We start from the raw sequence: 24,667 nt of genomic DNA on the forward strand, positions 1-24,667 counted from the left end.
GAAATGTGTGGACAGAACCCATTTTGACATTCTGATCCCAGGCTGAGTTTGCAGTAGTGGATGTTAGAAAAAATATCTTACTTGTAAATTGAAGATGTATAATATGGAATCATAGAGACACCAAAAAACAAAAGTAAACAGGAAAAAAAATAGAGCCACATGATGCCATTTTTCCAATGACTTGTCTCTATTTGGATCAAAACATTAGAAACTGCCCCACCCCACAAAAAGTCAATTTTTGAGTCTTTCCAAGCCCCAAATGACACTATTACTACAGCAGCAAAGTTAACATGAAAGGGCAGCAGAATCTGGTAAAACAAGAGAAGGGTGAGTGTGCAGGCAGGCCTTGGGAGAGAAATGTAACTTCATCCCAGTTACAGACAGTGCGGAAGCCCCCACAAGCAGGGCTGCCCAGAGGATTCAGGGGGCCTGCAGCAAAGCAATTGCGCAGACCCCTTCCATAAAAAAAAGTTGCAATACTATAGAATACTATATTCTCGTGGGGGCCCCTGCAGGGCCCGGGGCCAATTGACCCACTTGCCCCCCAGGCGACCCTGCCCACAAGCTCTGCTGTGGGTACAATTGTCCCCTCGTTCCCCCCTCTCTCATCAGCCCTGGGCACACCTGTACATGCATGAATGTCCCTGTGTGCACAAATGTGTAAAAGCACGTGTGTGCATGTGCGTACACAAACGGGTGTGTTTGCAAACATGGTGAGGGCTGTGCGGGTGGCACGCAGGTGCACTGAGTACACACACTTCGCAGGCCTGCTTGTCTGCGGGCCTGCTCTGCTCGTACCCTGCGCGTGCTGCGGGACGTAGGCACGGGCTGTCACGTTGCACGCGCGCGGGGAGTACGCATGCGCAGACAGAGGCGCGCGGCCGGCTGGACGCTGGTTAAGGCGGAGTCGCCTCCAAATACCCTGGCTCTCGCGACGTCCTCCCATGAGCTCCGGCACCGCCACGCCCCGCGCAGTCGGCCCCTCAGTCCCGCCCAAGTACACACAGCCGAGACCCAATAGGCGGCAATGCTGTCACGTGATGGGGCTGGGTCGCGGAGGGGAAGGGTAATCATGTGACGACGGGCAGGCGGCGGCGGATAGGGCAACACAGTCACGTGGCGGGTGTGAGCGGAGCCCCGCCCCCGCGGTCACGTGTCTCTTTCCGGGCGGCGGCAGCTGCGGCTTGTGAGGCGCATGTGCAGGCGTCCGCGCCGAGGGGGCCGTTGGGCTGCAGCTGCGGCGCGGGGCGGCCGCTCCCTGGCAGTGTTTGCTAAGATGGCGGACTTCCTGCCGTCCCGCTCCGCGCTGTCGGGCTGCTTCCCCGGCTGCCTGCTGACCAGCACCGAGGCCGAGCAGCAGCGCAAGTCCAAGGAGATCGACAAGTGCCTGAACCGCGAGAAGACCTACGTGAAGCGCCTCGTCAAGATCCTGCTGCTGGGCGCGGGCGAGAGCGGCAAGTCCACCTTCCTCAAGCAGATGCGGATCATCCACGGGCAGGACTGGGACCGGACGGCCCGCGAGGAGTTCCGCGCCACCATCTACAGCAACGTGATCAAAGGTGGGCGCGGGGCCGGGCCCCTCTCCGGGGCCGGGCCGCGGCCGCTGGGCTGGGCTGGGCCGGGATAGGGGGCGGGGCTGGGGACCGGCGACTGGCCTCCCGGGACGCTGGCCTGGTGTCGGCAATAGTGTCCGATGGCGGAAGGGGGAAGGTCTGAGGGGCTGCCGAGAGAGAGCGCGCGGGGGGAGTGGGTCTTGGGGGGAGGGGACGAGAGAGGGGGTATGGCCCCCCAGGCGAGGGAGGTATGGGGGGGGAGAGGAAACGAGCCGGGAGAGGTGAGTGTGTGGGGCGGGGGAGGGGCGAAGTAATTGGTCTCCAGGTGTGGGGGTAAGAGAGCGCGCTCGGGGCTGTGGCGTGGGGGTGGGTGAGGGGGGGGGAGGAGGAGAGAAAGCATGGGCGGGTTTGGCCCCTGAGGAAGGAAGGTGGGGGTAAGAGAGGATGGTGTGGGGAAGCGTGGCCTCAGGGAGGGGGGCCTTGAAAGCACGAGGTGTGTGGGGGGGCATAGCCCGGGGGGGGGAGATGAGAGCATTGGAGTGGGTGGGGCACAGAAACCCCACCTCCTCCGGGGGTCACGAAGAGCCTTTACTAGACTATTACCTTCCTCAGACTTGTCCAAGCAGCAGCCCGGGCTCTTACCATCTGATCATTTGCTGCCTGATGGGCTTGGTTTTATTTCAATCACTTCACACTTTTATACAACCCAGCACTAGTTTATGCAATAACCACTGAGGGGAGAGTCTCCGGGCTGGTGGGCCACCCTACAGGAAGCAGAGGTAGCCTGGGCTGTAACCAGTGACGTACAGTGCTCTCTGATGTGAGGTTCAGTATTGAGGGATTCTAGCTTATTGTGAAGTAGTTTCCTAGCTTTATTCATGCAAAACACATACAAAAAATTTCATTCTGACATATTTCAGCTTCACCACTTCCTAGTAAGGTGTCCCAGTGTGGAAAGGAGGAAACAGTGTACTTGAAAGTTTATATATATATATATATGGAAGAGAAGTGTCCTGTGTATGTGGAGAGGGATTTGCATATCAAATTGATTTAGTAGAAGCTGCATTGCCATAAATGTGGAAACTTAGACTGACCTAGTTGTTAAGAGAGGCCCACATATTCATCCTGCTCTGTGCTCCCTCCAGAGCCAGAGTGCCATAACTGAGATGTGCATGTGACTTCAATGAGTTTGTCCGATGATTGCTGTCATCCTTTTATCTTTTTCTTACCCAAGCCCCTCTAAATTTTTAATCTTCACTCATCTCATTTTCAGAGTAGACTATAAAGTTTTCAAGGCAACAGGGATAAGATTTTTCAAAATATATAAGTGATTTAGGAGTCTTAAATCCCATTTTCAAAGTGTGCCTGTGATTTAGGAGTTAAGTTCCATTGACTTTCAGTAAAACTAAACTATAAGCCTAAAAGTCACCCTTGAAAAAGGCACCTAGACTCCTAAATTAATTACTCAGTTGAAAATTTTACCCCTAGTCTTTGTTCCATTGAGTGCCTAGTATGTGTTCAGGAGCTGCAAAAACTAAATAATAATGCTTTCCCTTACCGTGAGGAAATATGTATTGGGCAGATGCTCGGGGCAGAGTTCTGTTTGTAAATTCAGGTTGTTATGCTGTAAAACAGTATGCAAATAAGGACTGCAGATTAATCTTCTAATACTTTAATTTTCTTTCCATTTGCCAATCTGGAAGGTATGGTTAAGTGTTACCTGAAGAGAATGACCATTTTAAAAATAGTTTGTATATCACCCTCATGATAAAATTAGACATTTTTCTTATAAAAGTGGTTCTCACATCAAGATATTTTGATCCCATGTGCCTGTCCTGTACTTGCGTCACCATGCTGATTTCCTCTTTTCAGACTTTCTCCTATCTATCAGTAAATCTAATGGTAGCATTAATCCCTCAGTCGTGTTATTTTTTTACTAATACTGTGTAGATAGATTTTAAAAGGTCAAATATTAAACTAGTTTAAATTGCTTAGTTCTTTTTTCTTTAAGAATTCATCAGAGTAAGTAAGAGTAGGGAAGTAGTGTGTGTATAATGGCACTAACCATGATTAGTTATTGTGTAGATTTAATCAAATCAGAGTATCTTTAAGAACAGAAATCTACATTTTATGAAGTGTTGATTAATGTCATACTGGTAAACGTGTTGACTAACAGTATCCCTGAAATCTATAATTTCAGTGTTGCTACTGTCTTTAGGCATAACTAAAGGAGGTTTTGGAACAAATTGATACATTAAACTGTAATAAGTCACCAGGACCAAATGGTATTCACCCAAGAGTTCTGAAGGAACTCAGATGTGAAATTATAAACTATTAATTGTGGTATGTATTGTTTACATCAGCCTCAGATGACTGGAGGATAGGTAATGTAATGCCAATTTTTAAAAAAGGCTCCAGAGGCGATCCTGGCAATTAAAGGCCTGTAAGCCTGACTTCAGTACCAGGCATATTGGCTGTAGTAAAGAACAGAATTATCAGATATATAGATGACTCTTCCTCAACATACTGTGTTCATCACGGCTTTTGTAAAGGGAAATCATACCTTGCCACTCTATTAGAATTCTTGAAGGGAGTCAAAAAGCATATGGACAAGAGTGATCAAGTTGATATGATGTCCTTGGATTTTTCAGAAAGCCTTTGACAATGTTCCATACCAAAGGCTCTCAAGCAAAGTAATTTGTCATGAGATGAGGGATGGTCCTCTCAGGATCAATAACTGGCTAAAAGATAGGAAACAAAGGGTAGGTATAAATGGTCAGTTTTCACAATGGACATAGGTAAATAGTGGGGACCGTCAAGGATCTGTACTGGGGCCAATGCTGATCAACATATTCATAAATTGTCTGGAAAAGGGAGTAAACAGTGAGGTGGCAAAATTTGCAGATGATACAAATTTACTCAAGATAGTTACATCCAAAGCTGACTGCAGAGAGTTACAAAGCAATCTCATTAAACTGGGTGACTTGTCAAGGAAGTGCAGATGAAATTTAGCGTTGAGTACAAAGTAATGCATGGTGGAAAACCTAGATCCCATAATTTTCTACGTATAATTGGGATTATTTTACCTGTTATCATTCAAGGAAGAGATCTTGGAGTCCTCATGGTTAGGTCTCTGAAAGCATCTGTACAGCAGCAATTGAAAAAACTAACAATGTTAGGAACCATTAGGAAAGAGATAAGACACAATATCATAATGCCACTGTATAAATCCATGGTACCCTGACACCTTGAATACTGCATGCAGTTCTGGTTGCCCCATCTCAAAAAATGTATTGGAACTGGAAAAAATATACAGAAGAACAACAGAAATTACTAGGGCTATGGAGCAGCTTCCATATTAGGAGAAATTAAAAAGATTGGGACTGTTCAGTTTGGAAAAGAGCCAACTGAGGAGGGATGCGATAGAGGTCTATAAAATCATGAATGGTGTGGAGAAAATGCATAAGGACATATTACTGTATTTACCTCTTCACAGAACACAAGAACCGAAGGTCACCCAGTGAAATTAATAGTCAGCAGGTTTAAAACAAGCATAAGGAAGTACTTCTTCACACAGCCCACAGTCAACTCCTTTCCAGTGGATGTTGTGAAGGCCAAAAGTATAATTGGGTACAAAAAAGAATTAGATAAATTCATGGAGGATAGGTCCATCAGTGGCTGTTAGCTAAGATGATGAGCGATGCAACCCCATGCTCTGAATGTCCCTAACCCTCTGACTTCCAGAATCTGGAACTGGACAACAGAGGGTGGATTATTGTTCTGTTCTGATAATTCTGTTCTTTCTCTCCAAAGCATCTGGCATTCGCCACTGTTGCAAGACAGGATATTGGCCTATATGGGCCATTGGTCTGACCCGTATGGCCATTCTTATGTTCTTATCTAACAAGTATAATACAATATATGGAAACAAGGAGATGCCTTAAAGCAGGACACTAGAGACTTCATTGTATTCTGAAATAGTGCTTAGCATAACTAATTTATAGGCCTGAAATCTTGGGCTCTTGCCAGGTAAAGTCAACTGCCATAAACTGGCTTCAGAGTTTTGACAAGTGACAAATAGGCCTTATAAAGTGATGAAGTGAGTGAAGTAATATCTTTTACTGGACCAACGTCTGTTGGTGAGAGAGACAAGCTTTAAAGCTTATACAGAGCTCTCTTTCAGGTCTGGGAAACTAACTCCGTGTCATTTGTGTCTCTCTGACTGAAGTTGGTCCAATAAAAGATGTTACCTCACCCAAGTTGTCTCTAATATCCTGGGACCAACATGGCTACAAAGCTGCATACAAATAGGCCTTGTGACATTTTTCATTTGCCAGCTCAGATTGCTTACTCTGTCGTTTAGAATATTATTTACGATCCATACTAGTCATAATACAAGATAAAAAATCCTTGTAATATGAACTTTACAATATTGCTGGTTCTGTTCTTCATAAGGATCTTAATTTTCTGATTGCAGATATTGACAGCTTTCATATTATCCTGAGATACAGAGCATTAATAGCTAGGATCCCAGCCCTGCAAATATTTACGCATCATGCATATGGTTACATGTGTGTTTAAGTCTTTGCAAGTTCAGGGCCTAGTGTAATAACTAGACATGGCAGATATTGGAAGTATCTAATCATGGCACTTTTCCATTTTTTTTTTTTTTTTTTTTCAAGGTGTGAGAGTCCTCGTAGATGCTCGAGAGAAACTTCATATTCCCTGGGGAGATCCTGACAACCAGAATAATGGGGATAAGATGATGGCTTTTGATACTCGGTCAACAATGGTGGCACAAGGGATGGTGGAGACTCAGGTTTTTTTACAGTACCTTCCAGCAATAAAATCACTGTGGGCAGATAATGGAATCCAGCATGCCTATGACAGACGCAGAGAATTCCAACTGGTAAGCTGTGGCTTTCTTAATACGGTCAATAAAATCTGTATGATGCATTGTTCCTGTATCATTTTTCAGTAAACACTAATTTAAATCTGCCTCCTTCAGGCTGTTATCGTTGATGTATAATGTATATCACGAGGCCTACCTAAAATACTAGCCCATGGAATTGCAGATTAGTTATAGCTTTTACTTTTAACCAAGAAAGACAGATCGAGCTGAAATAAAACATAAGGAAGTATTAGTCCCCACTTTGCAGATGACAGAGGCGAAGTTCAGTAAGGTTGACTTGCTGTCATGCTCTGAGTCTGTAGCCGACCTAGTAATTGAATCTAGATGGTTTGTCTCATTCCAGTGCCTTAACTGCAAGACCATTCTTCCTCTTTGGTGCATTGAAACTTTTTAAAAACGATGTGGAGGAGAGAATTAATACCTAGTATTTTATGTGATTATTCTTCCTTTAAAAAAAAAAGGTGGTGTTATACACTTGATTTTTATTAGAAAAAGGGTTTTTAAACCACTCTTCTCTATTCCAGTCTGAGAAATCTTGCAAGCATTCCCTCTGTACATTTCCTGATTCATTTCATGAGTGTTATTTTCACGTGATCAGCTATTTTGTTTTGTTGAAGTTCAGTTGGAGATATGGACTTCTAGTTGAATAGCTTGATTCTAGGATGGGTAGGTGTTTGTGTGGGATGGCAAAAGAAACACAGGGTGATTAACCCATTGGAAGTTGCATTTTTAATATAAGTGATATGGAAGAGATACAAAAAATTGTCGTGTCTTTAAATGAGGAAAAGCCCGGTTCTGACTGAAAATCAAACTCTAGCATAGAATAACATTAAGGTGATTTTCCTAAATAGTGGAAGTTCTGATATAACTTACAAATAAAAATTGTGCATTTGTAACCTTGATCCCTTCTAAAATACTACTTAGTATGCAGGTGAATTTGCCTAGTGTTGCATGCTTAGTAACAATGGGCTTCCATGTCTTCACTTGCTAAGTAATGACTAGTTGAGATTTACATGGGATACACAATGCAATCTCTGATTAGTTTTATTTGACTTCAGGGGATTTGGATTTTCAGATTCACTACACATTATGTAAGTAGTTGACCATGCATACTCACTAGACACCAAGTTTAAGGACTAGCCAATTTTTTACTCTCTCAGCCAAATTTTACGTTTCCTCTCCCTCTTTGATTAAAAAATAAATAAAAATCAAAATTTAAGCTCGGACATCTGTAAAATTTGACTTTTAAAAGTTCCCTCTTAACACTAAAATGAGATAGCCAGGTGGAACTTTTATCAGAACCATAAATGTGTAGTTCTAGAAGGGAAATTTGGAATGTATAATACTTTAAATTGCAAGCACGATTTGATTTTGGCTCATCTCTAGTGGAATAAATTTAGAGGAAAGAAGATATGTTAACCCATCAATTTCATTCTTTTACACCAAGTTTCTCTTGCTACTATTGTGCTTTTTAAGTATTCGCTTTTTGTATTATATTGATTGGTATATTAAAAAGTTAAACCACTTCAGTCTTGGATACAGGAACTCTGTATTTAACTCTTTGTTTAGTATATCTCAGGTGACAAAGTTCTGCTACCTACATTGATATTGTGAAACAAAATGAAAATTCAAAGTTAAAGCTGATGCTGTTGGACTAGCCTGTGACAGTGAACTGTTGCAGTACATAGGGATGTCAGAGCTTGCACTCTTTGGCCACTACTGTAGGTAGATTAAGGCTAACATTTTCTTAACTTGATTTTTCACTTGCAGTCTTGTTACAATTTAAAATACACAAACCTAGATTGTTAATTTCATAGTCTTACCTCAAATATGGGAGTTATTTTTATGAACAATGGACCATGTCTCCTAAGCTTTTATGGGCTATTGTATACACTGATTTAACATAAGCTGTGTAAATACTCTGTTATAAATATGTATTGACCTGAGGCTAGACTGGCTTCTAGAGAACATAAATTGGGTGAGCATTCAGGCAGTAGGAATATTGTGGACCAGCTTAGTAGCGATGCTATATGAGACTAATTCCTGGCAAACGTGCTGCCTGTGTTATCAAGATGTTGGACTGTTGCTGAGGCAAGTGTGATTGGCTGTAAAGGGAGTCTGGTCCAACACAGGAAGTTGAAGTGAAACATGGCTTTACCTTCAGAAAGAATTATAAAGGAGTAAAAGTTTTATCAGTGCTCGGGATTCTCTTCTGGTGTGGAGATGATATTCCTGATAAAGTATTTACTATGGATGACACAGCCATCTTTATATTAAAAAATAAATAAATTAATGAATATGCTCAGTCCTTTAGAGCAAATAGTTCATCTTGAAAACCTTTCATGGAAAATCTTTTCATTAGTCACACTTGGTGTTTTTAATCAGTCTTTAAGCTGAAGAACTCCTCTCCCTTGCTATCTTCATGTCTTAGTCCATCAAGTACGCTTTGACGACAGTTGTGACATATGCACAGTTTTGTTTTGAGTAGGAGCTAGAGTAGGTGCACTCTTCTAAAAGTCACCAGAAAGACTGATTAAACTGTCCCCAAATTAGATTCTGTATGAATGTACATCTGTTAGAGGCTACATTTCTGGCCTAACCATCTGTATTTTTAAAATAAGTTATAGCAACTGCCTTGACTGAATTAAGACTTCAAACTTTTGTTTATACTTGTATTGCTTATTGCCAAAGTTACTTAAAAAAATCTCATTCCAAGGTGTGTGTGCCAAGTTGTAAATGTGAACCTAGCTAAATATCACCATATTGAGTGCAATGTGTGTGCAATCATATAAGGAGACATGGTTCTTGCCCCAGGATCAAGATCAGCTCTGTCATGTACCAATGGATGATATGCCGGTTTGGTAAAGTACAGATTTTTGATGTCATTGCTGAAAGGCTTTGTAGAGGTCTTTTTAGTGGGTTTGATTGAAGAGGAAGGTTGTTCAAGCATGTGGCATGGTGTGGGAGGAACATATGGAAGGGTTGCATAGGAGGGAGTCTCAGGAGTAACTAAGGCAGTGGGAGGGAGAATGTGAAGACATGAGTAGAGAGGTAGACACATGAGTTGTGCAAGGCCTTGGAAGTAAGGACTAGAAACTTGATGGGAGCGCAGGATGAGATGCATACAAGAAAAATTTGCACTTGATCAGGCCTTGTTCACCTCACAATTTGACAAAGGCTGTTGTGGGGGGATGATATGACGCCGCTGGAAGAGTTGGATTTTTGGAGATATAGAAGTAATGACAGGATTTGGTGAAAGTGGAGGAGAAAGGAGTGGAATATGACATTTGGAGGTACTGTAGTGAAAGTTTAAAGGTCACGAACAAAGTTTTCAAGAGATGGGGTTCAGTTTTCATTGCCCTGAATTTGAGGTTGTATAGGAACAACAGTTAGGCGGAGATGTTGCAGGTGTAGTTAGGAGACTGGACAGAAGGAAAAAGGTTAATGAATAAGAATGGAGTCATCCGTGTGGACATGGTAAGCTGGAACTATGGGAATGGATGAAATTTGTGTGCATGAAGGCAGAAGAAAACCAGCTAAGAGCAGAGCAGTGAAGGAAATGAAGTGAGTGAAAGCAGTGAAGATTGCTCAAAGAAAAGGGTGGAGGGGAGAGATCAACTGATTTAAGTGACAGAATGTGGAGGGTGAATACTGAGAAGAAAGGCAGGTTGAGAATGTCATCAGAGGTACACCTCAAACTTGTTTGTAACAGTAGAAGAGCTCTTATGAGAGAGCATTGAGTTTGTCCTTATAACAAATTAATGAAACGTGGGGGAAGGAAGGTTTTGAGGAGAGAATTAGAGCTAGAGATGGGAGCATGGCATTGAAGAATCAACTTAACCTTAGCAGTGCTGGTGGGATGCTAAAACTCAGTTGCAGCTTCTTAATAAGAGGCAGGGTTACTCTGTGGAACTGATGATTTCTAATCCCTGCTTTGCCACTAATTGTTGTGGTCTTGAGCAAACCATTAACTGGGGTTTCTCAAGCTGCAAAATGGGGATGTTACTTGCCTACTTCAGAGGTGCTTATGAAGATCCATCAGTTAACCGTGCTTTGAAGATGGAAAGAGCTATGTAATACTTAGCACTTTTATAATGACTAATTATAATCCTTCAAACAAAAAACTTCATTTAAAAACCAATTCAGGCTGTTCAAGTGATTAATCCACTAACACAGTTTATAAAGTCAGGAATTTCCTAGTTAACTTCTCAGCCATTCCTTGCCTTCATCACGTTCCCGTCCCACATCCACCGCACTCATGCCACGTCTTCCCTCTGCTCAGACCATGCAATGCTAACTGACCACAATCACTGGCTGTTGAGAAAACCCACAACATCCCACATTTCTATCACCTAATAAATATTACAAACTTCTAAGCCAATACATTCTATTCTAAACTGTTCCCTCTGTCTTCCGACATGACTCAGGTAAACATAACCAGCTAAAATCTATGCCATATACCCGAACAATCTCCTTCAATGCAATACCAAGTCAACATTCCAATCAGTTACAAAACCTCCCTTTGTAACCACTCCACGTGGAGGGAGTGAAATTTGCAGTGTTTTGTGTGGAGGTGGAGGGAGGAAGCATGTGTTTTTGTGGGTGGTAGATGTGGAAGAGGTAATGTGGAGAAAGTGAAATTATAGTTATAGATTGCAAGTGGTGGCTGACAGTTTAACTAGGGATTTCCTTGCTTTTATGCTTGTGTTGGTGGAATATTGGCTTGTTCAATTTAAACTGTTTGCTCGTTTGGGGGGGGGGGGGGCCTCTTTTCAAAGTTACTGCCAGCTGAAGAGGAAACTTCTAGTGCCAGTGTTGTCTTGCTTTTATTACTGAGGAAGGTGCTTCTGTGCAAGAACACAGATGGGGGAAGAGGGAGTGTGAGTGCATGCTAGTAGAAGGATCCCAGGGCAGGTTAAGGGGAAAGCAAGCTCCCAGCCTGGTGGGGAAGTACTCTGGTAAGAATATCTCCAGGCAGGATTTCCTTCTAGGGTTTTCCCAGTGTTTTGCGAGATAGGCAGGACCAAGCTGAAAACTCAACTTTTCAGTCCCGTCATTACTTTGACTCAGACTTAAAGGATTTGCATCAGGTGAAAAAACTTTGAGATGGATTTAGTTTTGGTATCAGCACTTAGTGAGGTATCCTTTCCCCATTTTGCATACTTTGAGTGACTATTCACCAACATATCCCTTAATAATCTGGAGATATGATTTTTTGCCCTACTTGTGACTTACAGGGATTGGTGGTGTTAGGGCTAAACAGTTTTAAGTGCATGGATGCAGTAATTCCACCTTGGTCTGTGGAATCACCATTTACAGAGAACTGCAGCTAATACCAGTGTTGAAACAGGGCGGAAACAACTGGATATGCATTTTACCTCTGGATTCCTGTTTACGTGTGGCATTGCCTCTAAGCGAGATCAGATTACGGTATAGAAAACCGGAAAAGGCATGTTCAGTTAGAATCTTTCTTGCTACTTTTGCTAGTGTTTCTCTGTAGCTTTACATGTTGCAAAGGAGGGGGGGAAATCTTATGGGATATTGTCCACACTGAGTTCTCTTCCTGATTCAGCTTATTATGAGGAGATAAAATGGTACAAGTAGTCCTGATTCCAGATAGGCTTCTCTCTGGAAGGAGTGATTCCCTAAATGGCCTGATGAGAGTAGTGAACAGAACTTACTGTAACTATTTTTTATGGGACTGGGTTGCTGAAGAGATTGGTAGTGAAATAAGTAACCCCTCTCCTCAAGGTCACTGGCTTGAAAGTTGGTCCAATAAAAGATATTACTTCACTCTCCTTTTCCCTCTAATATCTTGGGACCAGGATACACTACACTACATATTGCCATTTATGCTACCCATTTTGGGGGTAGGGTGGCAGTAAAGGTTGCATTGCCTATAATTCTGTGAAGTGGGGGAGACAATCCACTTCCAAATTTTTTCACAATGTCTTTCAGATCTTCAGAAGAGTTTTAAAGTTCTTGAGAATTTGCTATGTATTCTCCCTCTTTAAAAACAAATTGTTGACTTTAAAATATCACAATTTGATTTTGATTATAGGACTTCACATTTGGGTTAAGTCTAGTTTTAGACAATATGAAGAGACCTGAATTCCTATATTAGAGTATTCTGGGCCTCTGGCCACAAATGTTGGCAATTCTCCAGGCCTCTTAATTTCTGTGGGTATATCTACACCACAATATCTGCAGTGCTGCAATTACACCACGATGGTGTAGACCCTTACTCTAGTAACAGGCAACAGAGGGTTTTTTTTTCTAGTAACAGTTTTTTTCCCCATAGCTGTAGTAAATCCACCTCCTTAAGGTGGTAGCTAGATTGATGCAATAATTCTTTCGTCGACCTAGTTTACAATGCGTGTTAAGTCGACATAACTATATCTCACAGAGCATGAAATTTTTCACTGCCCTAAGTGACATAACTAGATCAACTAAGTTTTAAGCATAGACTAGGCTTATGCAAACAACTAGATACTCTGATTTTTATAACACTTTTATTGATCTGAATAATCTTCATTCCAGTGATACTTCATGCTAATTTAAGTGCCAGCTTTCCTCATTTTCCAAAATGGGGCTAGTTTCCCTTTGGGTACGTCTACACTTACCTCCGGGTCCGACGGCAGGCAATCGGTGTTCTGGAATCGATTTATCGCGTCTTGTCTAGACGCGATAAATCGATCCTGGATCGATCCCGGAAGTGCTCGCCGTCTACACCGGTACTCCAGCTCAGCGAGAGGAGTACGCGGCATCGACGGGGGAGCCTGCCTGCAGCGTCTGGACCCGCGGTAAGTTCGGACTAAGGTACTTCGAATTCAGCTATGTTATTAACATAGCTGAATTTGCGTACCTTAGTCCGAAGCGGGGGGGGTAGTGTGGACCAGGCCTTTCAGACATACAAGTTCTGCAGTAACTCCATTCTGGCTCTGCATTCCTCCCTTATCCAACATTCTTTCCTCCTTGCTTGTGACTTGTTTCTACTTAGCTACAAAATTTAAAGTAATTGCAGAGTCCTGGTGTGGTCTAGCGCATTGATCTCATAGTGAGAGTTGGTTTTGTTTGCATTGTAGAGCAGTTTGTTCTGCAACACATTTCCAAAACACGTAGAAAATAAATTTCATGCTGCAAGTTGGTATGCTGTGTTCTGAGCAAGCAGTAGTGTGCTCCTGGTGGCCTTGTTAGTCTTGTATGCTGCCTCTTGTGGTTGCAATTCTGTATCTAGCCGGTGATGTGAAGTCTGTTCAGTGTGGTTTGTGTTTACACCTAGTAGTTGTTTCCTTCTGATGCATTTGTTCCTTTTGTAAAGGCAGCTGATAAAATGGTTCACATGCAGTTTGGGATTTATTAAATATGGACTATATTTTGGTAGGTATGGACTGGGTATCCAGAATGTTGCAGTTGGCATGCTGCTTCTACACTTGGGAGACGCAAACTCTTCCCAATCAAGAACACCACTGGCAGCTTGCCAGGGGAACACATTTAATTTGCATATGCGGACTACTTTATAGGGCATGGTAAACTTCATGGGGAGAAGGATGGCCCAGCGGTTGGGGCACTGGCCTGGGATGTGGGGAGACCCAGGTTTAATTCCCTGCTCTGCCACAAACTTCCTGTATCACCGTAGACAAATCACTTAGCCTCTTTGTGCCTCAGTTCCCCATCTGTAAAATGGGGGTTTTGGAGAGGAGACAGGCTCCAGCGAGATAAAATCGCCACCCATTGGAACATCCTGAAAATGACACGCCTACAACCAAGTCAGTCACGGATACATTTCCTACAATCTCTTTAATCCAAAAGAAATCTAACCAATATCTGTTTGCTTTATTAATAAACTAAAAAATGTCGTCTTAGCCCAGTGATATGACACCAAGTGGTAATTAGGAGACTAGGTTTTAATCCTGACTGTGCCATTGATGAGCAGTGTGCTTCTGGGCAAGTCACTTGATCAATTTTTTTAGATTCTCTTAGCATTTTGTCATATAGAAGTGAGAAGCACCAAAAAGTTAGACTTGTTATAAAGTCATCCTTGTTAAATTTGGTTATAGAAATGAAATTTGACTGTCCTCTTGATTCTGTGTATATCTGTGCAATGGTCAAAAAGCCTGGTCTGAAAGGAAACGTTTTTTTAATATCTGCTGGTGAAAGGTACACTGATGTATTTTCCAAAGCTACTAGATTACTTGTGGTGGTCATAGTTCAAGGTGTCTCTGCTGTTGATTTCTGCAATAATTATTTCTGCGACTTGTGAAAGCCTGTTGGAGCAGCCTTTTCCACACTCTGCTTGCAGTGCAGTGTTTGAGATGTTGGCATAATAATACATTCAGAGCTGACTTTCTTGTTGGCCACTAAACTTGAAGGTAGCCTGTCTTGTTGGATCACATTGCAGTGGTAAAGATGGCAGTGGCCAGGGGACTAGGTAGCTTAGGGATTTCTAATTGGATAGAGAACTATATATCTCTAAGTTGTCAGTTGAAATCTAGCCCAAAATGGTGGTAACAAAGCTCACTATTGCACTGTATAGGTGGAATAAATTTGGTGTCTGTGCAGTTCTAGTCATTCGTGTCAAACAGTACCTCACTTGGGAACAAGGCTGTCATTTTCAGCAGAGACCAAGGAATGAAAGGCTGTGGAGAGTGAACCTCCTTTGCATCTGTATAGTGACTTCCTTGAGGATTGAGGCAAACTGGCAGGGTCATGTTGGGTGGGGGAAAGCTTGTGCTGCTATTGCCCATGCTGTACCTGCTCCTTGGATAAATAGGATTCAAGTACTCAGAGCTGTCAAACTTGCACCTTCTCATGAGCATTGAATTCACAGCGACTACACGGTGTTACAGCTAGTTGCTTTCACATTTGTTGTAGACCCAGACTCTACTAGATTCTTTTTTTATTTAAAATGTTCCATGTTCAGTCCACAACCCTTCTACGAACCTAGCATAGCAATAGAAAGTTGTAACTTTGAGCATCTTCCCCAACCCACAAAGCAAGTGTGAGGAGACCTAAGCATGGCTGACCTTACTGCATTGTCTAGGAGGAAAGCAGAAGAACAGTTGAAGTGCTGCTGTTGGCTATGGCAGCAAAGTAGCTGCTGCATTTGTTACTAAATAGTTTAATTTACTTAAGCAAACTGGTCTGCCAATTAAGTTTGCATTTGCTGGTCTGTTTACTGATACATTGTGAAATGTATGAGTGTAGTACTGATCTGGAGCTTGTACTTTTACCAGATCTGTAATACTTGTAACAGTGCTGTTGATCCTGGATATTGAGTATTAAATTAAGTTACAACGAAGTCTTACATTATTCTAACACTAGGCCTCCGTTTACTCCAGATTTTTTGCCATTAATATGGAGTAATGAGAGGGAAGGATGGATAATAGGAGCTTGGAACATGCACTTGTGCACTGAACACAAGCAGCTTTGGTTGTCAAATATACTATAGCCAAAATATCATTATTAATGAACATTTGAAGTTTGGAATCTATTCTCCCTACTAAACTAAATTTACTACATTGATAAATGGGGGGGGGAAAGCAAACCTTAATTACAGTTGCTGGCCATCCCCTGTGGATGCACAAAGACCGAGGGACCGGGGCTTGGCAATTGGAGGAAAGGCCTACGTTACACAGGAAAGTATTTCTCTGTGGAGGTATTGGAACTGATGCCTGTATTGATGACAAATGTTACATGCATCTAAAAAGAGTAAGGAATTTTGAAAGCTAAAGAATTCAAGGTATTTTCTAAAAATCTCATGACCCCTTTGTCCTCACAGAATCCTGAGCCCATGATAGATTTGGATATTTCAAAGCAAGCAGTCTTGAATGCTAAAAGATAGTGAACCCATTCAAATAAAACACCCACTTTCACAGCCTTTTAACCCAGTGTGCCATACTTTCTTTAAACGTTTTCCCTGAATTAATCTGTGGCTGAGACTAAGCATGATAAATTTCAATGGAAAAGGAATTGAGGAAATTATAATGGAGTGTGGAAAATAGAGCTGGAAACATCACTTAACTAAGGCGTCGCTAAGGAACTGGAAAGACTCAAAAATCTCCTTAATGGGCTGCTACAGGATCAGAAATGATATACAGCAAAGTGATATTCTAATTGTATTTGCATAAACAGACCTGAACTTCTGTATTGTATCCCTTCCCTAGTAGTGCCACAGCAATAGTTTGAAAGAGACTAGAATCTCAGCAGTTTGAATTGATTAGGAAAACACTGCTTGTCAGAGCACAGATGATATAATCATCTACTGCTGACTGTTGAAGGGGAGTGGATGCAGAAATTCTAGCTAAGAAAGTGAGAAGTCCTCTGGCAAATTAACATCAGATAGAGCATAATTCTGTTCACGTTTTATTTGACTGTCTTACACTGGGTTTCAGATTTTTAATAAGGATTGTTTAAACCTCTTTCCAAAAGCACAGATGAATTCTTGCCCTAGTACAATGGTTCTCAACCAGGCGTACGCAGAGGTCTTCCAGGGGTACATCAACTCATCTAGATATTTGCCTAGTTTTACAACCAGTTACATAAAAAGCACTAGTGAAGTCAGTACAAACTAAAATTTCATACAGGCAAGGATTTGTTTATACTGCTCTATATATTATACACTGAAATGTAAGTACAATATCTATATTCCAAGTGATTTTATAATTGTATGGTAAAAAATGAGAAAGTAAGCAATTTTTCAGTAATAGTGTGCTTGTGCCAATTTTGTATTTTCAATGTCTGACTTTGTAAGCAAGTAGTTTTTAAGTGAGGTGAAACTTGAGGATATGCAAGACAAATCAGAGCCCTGAAAAGGGTGCAGTAGTCTGGAAAGGTTGAGAGCCACTGCCCCAGTATATTAATTTCTGTTGTGAAATCCCATAACTAATGTAAAATGTTGGTTGCCTTATGTGGCATATGGGTGCTGTGCGTAGGATTTTCTGAACGTTTTGACTTTGATATTTAGCTTTTTATTTCAAGGATTTTGTAGGCACAGCTCTTATGTCAATTTTTAAATGGTTAATACACAAAATTAGTGATTTGTCGTGCATTTTGCAAGCTGTAATGATTTCACATCCTTAAATGTAATCAAAAGGTTCATGACAAGTAGTCAACACACTTGGTACACAAAATGTTTGTTTAATTACTTTGGTTTAAGCTTCTTCGTTGAACAAAGAAATTAGAACTTTCCCTTACTTAGTTCAAATAGATTGTCTTAGATGTAGTCAAAGTGACTGACAAGGAGGTGATGAAAAGTATTTGGTCTGTGGTTTTTCTCATAAAAGATTGAAGGGGGGAGTGAATTCATGCTATTAATTAGAATCCTCATAAAGGATACTTACCCCAAGTGCATGAGTCAGTCCATATTCTTATGAAGCTCTCCTTTCCTAGTGCACTTGTCTTCTGCATAGCATACAGAGCACTAAATGTAACAATTTCTAGTTTGATTGGCGGTTCATAGTATGGGAAGGTGATTTAACACACTATTACTGTTCTAACCTTTGTAACTCTTATTCTAATGCAACACACTATAGTGCTAGCATGTTTCCATATGTCAGATTAGTGCTTCTCATGCTTTTGGTACACTTGATAGAGTCCTTGCCAAGCTCTGCAAACTAGCTGCTTTTGGAAAGGAGCATAGTTCTGAATGATGAGTGACAGACTTGCAGACTCACTGCTGCTTCAGGGTTAGATTAAAAGCAGTTTGAGTTGCAAATACATGAAGTCATGGAGCCAGGGGGTCAGTGCACTGAGGGAAGAAAAAAATGTTTACAGTCTGGTTCCAGTCTGTTTTGCACATAAAACATCTGAAGTTTATAGATGCTTCCAGAGTTTAAATAGTAATTGGGAGGTGGCAGTTTGGTCTTGGATAGTACGTGCTCCCTGGTCAGTACTTGTTCCCAGTTGATTTCTGTAGTAGTTAGAGGATGCCCTGGCCTGAAATGTGTCAAATCATTGTAGAATGAGATTCCAAACGGTCATAGTTCAAAAGTATGTGTGTGCCATGCCCCATCCTCCCACCCGCTGCAGGCAAGTACTTCCATAAATGGCTCTAAGATTGTATATGGAGGGAGAAGATGAAGAAACTTCTGCACTAAGGAAGTGCAACAATAATCATTTGGACAGAACATCCCATTTCTTTACTTTCATGGGTTAGTTTCTATTCTGGACCTGGCAAACTAAAACAGCTGAGTGCTTAGTATATAGATCATTTGGTATCCTGGCACTTGCAAGTCCTTCACGTCACACTCAGCATATTTCCCTTTTTTTTTTTTTTCATATTCCTTGGGCTGACTTGAACCTCTGTGGAAGAGGTTGGAATGGTCTTAAGGAGGTCCTCCTCACAGTTTGAAGCAGTGCTGTGGCAAAACTGTGAGCTATAGTGATGTCTTACATCCTTAAGTTTTGGTCAGAGTTTAAAAACTTGCTCCAGGCTCAACAGACATTGGGCTTTGGATTTTGTCCTTAAACTCTGTGTGCATGTACAAAATCTCTCCACAGCTCAGAGCTGTTTAACTTTTGATGAAGCCTTGGATTGGTTGGGTGATTCTAATGTGATATGATGCATCTTGCTGTCTGGGTCTCTGACTTGAAAGTACAAGTTGAACCTCTCTAATCTGGCACTCCCTGGTCCGGCAACATCTATGGTCCGGCATAGGCATTGACTCTGTGGGTGCTCCAGGGAAAAATTAGTGTGTGCGGAGCATCCACCAGTGCCAAGCTCCCCCCTCCTCTCGTGCGCCAGCAGCCCCACGCTTACCAACTCCTCCTCCTCCCTCCCAGTATTTCCGGAGCCCCGTGAACAGCTGATTCTCAGCATTCAAGCTCAGGGAGAGAGGGGGAGGACCTGGGGCTGGCAGCTGGGACACAAGCGGGGGGTCATGCTGGGCGCAAAGCCTATGAGTGCTGCAGCACCACCACCACTGCTTCCCACACCTATGGAGACCCACTGGCACTCTGCATTGACCTCCCGTGGTTCAGCAAATTCTCTAGTTTGGCACCAGTCAGGTCCGAAGGGTGCCAGACTAAAGAGGTTCAACCTGTATCTCCAGTTGTTAGTGACTGAAAACTGTTATATGATCGCCGTTTGCAAAACAAGCTGGAGTTTTGCATCTGGTTCATAGGAAAATTGTGCTTGTTCTCACTCTGAAGCAGTAGTAAGTGAGTTTGCAAGTTTTGTTTATTTAAAATAGTTTTCCCCTTCCCTCCTCCTCCCCTCTTACCCCCTCTCCCCTGCCAAAGTGCACACAACCCCAGCTTGTTTGTACACCGCCTGGCAGGTTTCTTTTTTGGGCATTTTAGAGAGAATGTAAAATCCTTATTGATTGCCTGTTGGGGAGAGGATAATTAAAAACTGGAACAGCTTGCTTTATTGTCAACTGAGCTGTGGCTATGGTATCTCTGGTACTTAAAATCTTAACTTGATCATATTTCTTTGAACAGAGTTATATGGGGTTAATTAGGATAGTATTCAGTGAACTCTGAAATAATGAAAGTGTTAATTGGAGCAAATCTGAGACTAATTACAGGAGATATTTACTAAATTCAAATTAGTGAGTTGTTTTGAATAACCAGTGCAAAATCAGTTTTAGGATTTAAAATAACAAATGGACACCTTGGATTAATGAAGTGCTTTTTTTGGACTGCATGTTAGGTTAGAACAGGGATCGGCAACCTTTGGCACGCGGCTCGCCATGGTAAGCACCCTGGCAGGCCGGGCCGGGTTGTTTACCTGCCGTGTCCACAGGTTTGGCCGATCGTGACTCCCACTGGCTGCGGTTCGCGGCTCCAAGCCACTGGGGGCTGCGGAAAGTGGCGGCCAGCACATCCCTCCGCCCGCGCTGCTTCCCGCAGCCTCCATTGGCCTGGAGCGGTGAACCGCGGCCAGTGGGAGCCGCGATCGGCCGAACCTGCAGACATGGCAGGTAAACAAACCGGCCCGAGCCGCGTGCCAAAGATTGCTGATCCCTGGGTTAGAATCACTGTCATGTCCATCTGTCCATCCCTGCTTCTCCTCCTATTTGCAGCAATTTGGATTGTTTTATGGCAACTACAGCAGGTGTTTCTGTAGAAGAGTAATATCCAGAAAGTATTTGGTGTGTTTTTAGTATATTTTATGTAGAGTAAAAGCTCAAAAGAGAATAGAACAGCATTTGTTCTCCATGGGACCGTGGTTTGGGAACCCCTAGGTTAGTCTGATTCCGCAGTAAATGGTGGATGGGAGATTAAACAGGTATTACTGGTTTACAACCTCCTTTTTAAAAACTTCTTTCCCCTTGTTTCTATTAACATGGTTAATGTTCAAACTGAAAATGTTAAATTTGTTTCACCAATAACTTGTTTGACCTCTTTGTTTTCCTTGTCAGTTGCACTTTAACTCATGTTTAGTTTCACTTTTTAGTTTTCATGTAGTATCAAGTTAGTGTAATGGTTGGATCACAAATCCCACAGAGGTCTCTTTTTAAAAAAAATCCAAATTACAGTTTGAGTTTTGGAAAATAGTGCCGTTGCTTATTTCTTGTGAAATCCTTTCAACAAATAATAAATGCGAGGCGTAATCTACGCGATCGTGTCTCTTTAACAGTAGAGTTGATTCCTTTCTGCTGACTGAACAGTGAGCAGTAACAAGCAAAACATTCACATTTCATTCTGTTTTGAGTCTAAAGTTTACCTTGTTCTTTCAAGGCAGATACTGAGATAGGAGTTGTGTTAAAGCAGTCTAGAAGTGAAGCCTTCTCTTCCACAATGGAGTTCTGATTGGGGTTTGGCTTTTTTTCTAAGCATGTAATGTTGTGCACAGAAAGTGCTTAAAAAAGAAAAAGAAAATAAGATGTTTTGAGCAGAGGTGGGACAAGCTGTGATGTGCTTGTTACTGACATGCTTACCCCAGGAAAAGTATTTTGGTGTTCTCTGTGAAAACAGGAGAATTTCAGTCACAGATTGAATCTATCTGTCTAGGGAGCTACACAACCAGTCTAACACTTAGTCAAAAATCAGAAATCACCCTAAACTGCATATTACAGACTTAAAAACTGAATATCATACTAATGTATTCAGGAACTGTGACGAGTGATGTATTGTTTTTTTGTATCTGATCTCTATATACAGTATCAGTGCTTTAGCTACTTCTAAATTACATTAGACAAAGATTTTTTTTTACAGTTTTAGGCCTTGACACTGCTACATTTAAAACTGTACAAGCAGTAACTGTGTTTTGACACACTGTATTCTTGAATGGCTTTCTTGCTATTTTGATCAGATGTGACTGGAGCTTTTACTAACACTACTCTTTGACTAGTCTGGCACTTTTTTCTAACTGATTTTAAAAAAATCAGTGTTTTAGAGAAGGGACAGGCTCTTCAGAGGCTAGAGGATAATAGTGGTAGTTGGGACACAAGTTGTTTCCCTTCTTCCACTGACTTGTGTGATGTTGGGCAGGTTGCTTAACCTTCCAGTGCCTCAGTTTCCCTATCTATAAAACAGGGAATATTCACCCGAGGCCCTGCGTTCCTTGGTGAAAGGCACTTCTAGCAGTCTCCACATGGGAAGCAGTACAAATTTAATAAAAATAGGCAAAGATTGTATACATGAGAGGAACCCACTACTGAACTGTGGAGAGGTGGGAGGAGTGAATAGAGTAAGAGTAGTTGGATATGAGGTGAGGGGGGGATTACTCCATAGAATCCCTGAAAACTCAGTGGGAAGTTGTTAATGAATTCTTGGCTGAACTAGGAAGCCAGTGAGTGACTGATGTGGTGATGGTCCTACCAATGTCTGCAGAGTAGCCTACCTATGATGTTAGATGTTCTAAAGTTCACATGGCTTCAGGAGGCCATGAGGCTGGAATTGGCATAGCTGTGGCTGTATATGAATGTGGCTTTCAGTGGATGCAGGATCAGGAGTTCAAGGTCAAACTCTCACTCAGTCTTGATGACAAAGGACTTTAATCTGGCCTAGTTTTATTGGTCTAACAAACACAAACCCAAGGAAATTCAGAGTTAAGGTGACTGTCTAACTCAGCAATAACTGAACTATATTTATTGCTAAGATTCCAAAATACTGCAAATGTTACTTAACATTGATGGCAGCAGTGTTGCTTCATGATCAACCCACTTTGAAATGAGCTGTATGAGTTTGGGGAAACGAAAACTAAAGGCCCCTTGCTTTGCTAAACCCACACACACCTGCTATGTATTTGGATAAAACAGTAACCAAAAGCATGCACACTTAAACTGTAGTTTTGAGGTTTATTAAGGTGTTGGCATGCTACAGAATTAAGGATCCTAACTAACTTCCCCCCAACCCTGTGTTCATAACCAGGCTACCTGCATTTTCTTGTTAGTTTTCATGGTTTGTGCACTATCTGCACCCCAGACACACCCTCCAATAGTATCAACGTTGTGATTACCTGTTGCTCTTAGCGCTGGCCAGGGCTTCTGACTACTTACTTATCCTTTTCTCCTCTTCAAAGTACAAATAATGTAGGGGAACAGGAAACATTGATAGTGAAGAAATGAATACTGAGTGGGTTCCTTAAATCCCAGACCATTTGCAATTAGAAATGTCCTTGGTTTCTCTTTCTTGCCCTACTCAAGGATAATCCAGTTCCTTGGGGGAAACCTGCAGGTTTCCTCTTAACATAACATAACATAACATAAGAATGGCCGTACTGGATCAGACCAAAGGTCCATCCAGCCCAGTATCCTGGCTACCGACAGTGACCAATGCCAGGTGCCCCAGAGGGAGTGAACCTAACAGGTAATGATCAAGTGATCTCTCTCTCCTGCCATCCATCTCCACACTCTGACAAACAGAGGCTAGGGACACCATTCCTTACCCATCCTGGCTAATAGCCATTAATGGACTTAACCACCATGAATGTATCTAGTTCTCTTTTAAACCCTGTTTATAGTCCTAGCCTTCACAACCTCCTCAGGCAAGGAGTTCCACAGGTTGACTGTGCGCTGTGTGAAGAAGAACTTCCTTTTATTTGTTTTAAACCTGCTGCCCATTCATTTAATTTGCTGGCCCCTAGTTCTTATATTATGGGAACAAGTAAATAACTTTTCCTTATCTACTTTCTCCACATCACTCATAATTTTATATACCTCTATCATATCCCCCCTTAGTCTCCTCTTTTCCAAGCTGAAAAGTCCTAGCCTCTTTAATCTCTCCTCATATGGGACCCGTTCCAAACCCCTAATCATTTTAGTTGCCCTTCTCTGAACCATTTCTAATGCCAGTATATCTTTTTTTGAGATGAGGACACCACATCTGTACACGGTATTCAAGATGTGGGCGAACCATGGATTTATATAAGGGCAATAAGATATTCTCCATCTTACTCTCTGTCCCTTTTTGAATGATTCCTAACATCCTGTTTGCTTTTTTGACTGCCGCTGCACACTGTGTGGACGTCTTCAGAGAACTATCCACGATGACTCCAAGATCTCTTTCCTGATTAGTTGTAGCTAAATTAGCCCCCACCATATTGTATGTATTTCCAATGTGCATTACTTTACATTTATCCACATTACATTTTGTTGTTCAATCACTTAATTTTGTGAGATCTTTTTGAAGTTCTTCACAGTCTGCTTTGGTCTTAACTATCTTGGGCAGTTTAGTATCATCTGCAAACTTTGCCATCTCACTGTTTACCCCTTTCTACAGATCATTTATGAATAAGTTGAATAGGATTTGTCCTAGGACTGACCCTTGGGGAACACCACTAGTTACCCCTCTCCATTCTGAAAATTTACCACTTATTCCTACCCTTTGTTCCCTGTCTTTTAATCAGTTCTCAATCCATGAAAGGATCTTCCCTCTTATCCCATGACAACTTAATTTACGTAAGAGCCTTTGGTGAGGGACCTTGTCAAAGGCTTTCTGGAAATCTAGTACACTATGTCCACTGGATCCCCCTTGTCCACATTTTTTCACCCCTTCAAAGAACTCTAGTAAGACATGATTTCCCTCTTCCACATGTTTAAAGTAGACTTATCAGTCCAATGTTGTTCTGTTGGATCTGCATCCAAACTGGGACAGGTGAATAAAAACGTGTACGCTTAGGCTATGTCTACACTACATACTTTTTAGCGACACAGTTGTGCCGCTACAGCCATACCACTAAAGGCACACCGTATAGCTGCTGTTTGTCTGCAGGAGAGAGCTCTCCTGCCCACAAAAAAACTCTTCCTCCCTG

At 42.0% G+C, this 24,667-nt stretch overlaps 1 protein-coding gene across 1 annotated transcript in view; it reads left to right on the forward strand.

Moving 5' to 3' along the window:
* The first annotated feature begins 1,195 nt into the window (after positions 1–1,195).
* Positions 1,196–24,667, forward strand: part of GNA13 (G protein subunit alpha 13) — a 39,402-nt gene continuing 15,930 nt past the window's right edge. Inside the window, exons 1-2 of the mRNA XM_065416289.1 lie at positions 1,196–1,559; positions 6,236–6,462. Of these exons, the coding sequence (XP_065272361.1) occupies positions 1,196–1,559; positions 6,236–6,462 (591 nt within the window). The remainder of the gene's footprint in view (positions 1,560–6,235; positions 6,463–24,667) is intronic.

The sequence above is a fragment of the Emys orbicularis genome, chromosome 13 (assembly GCF_028017835.1).
Source record: "Emys orbicularis isolate rEmyOrb1 chromosome 13, rEmyOrb1.hap1, whole genome shotgun sequence".
Taxonomy (NCBI): domain Eukaryota; kingdom Metazoa; phylum Chordata; order Testudines; family Emydidae; genus Emys; species Emys orbicularis.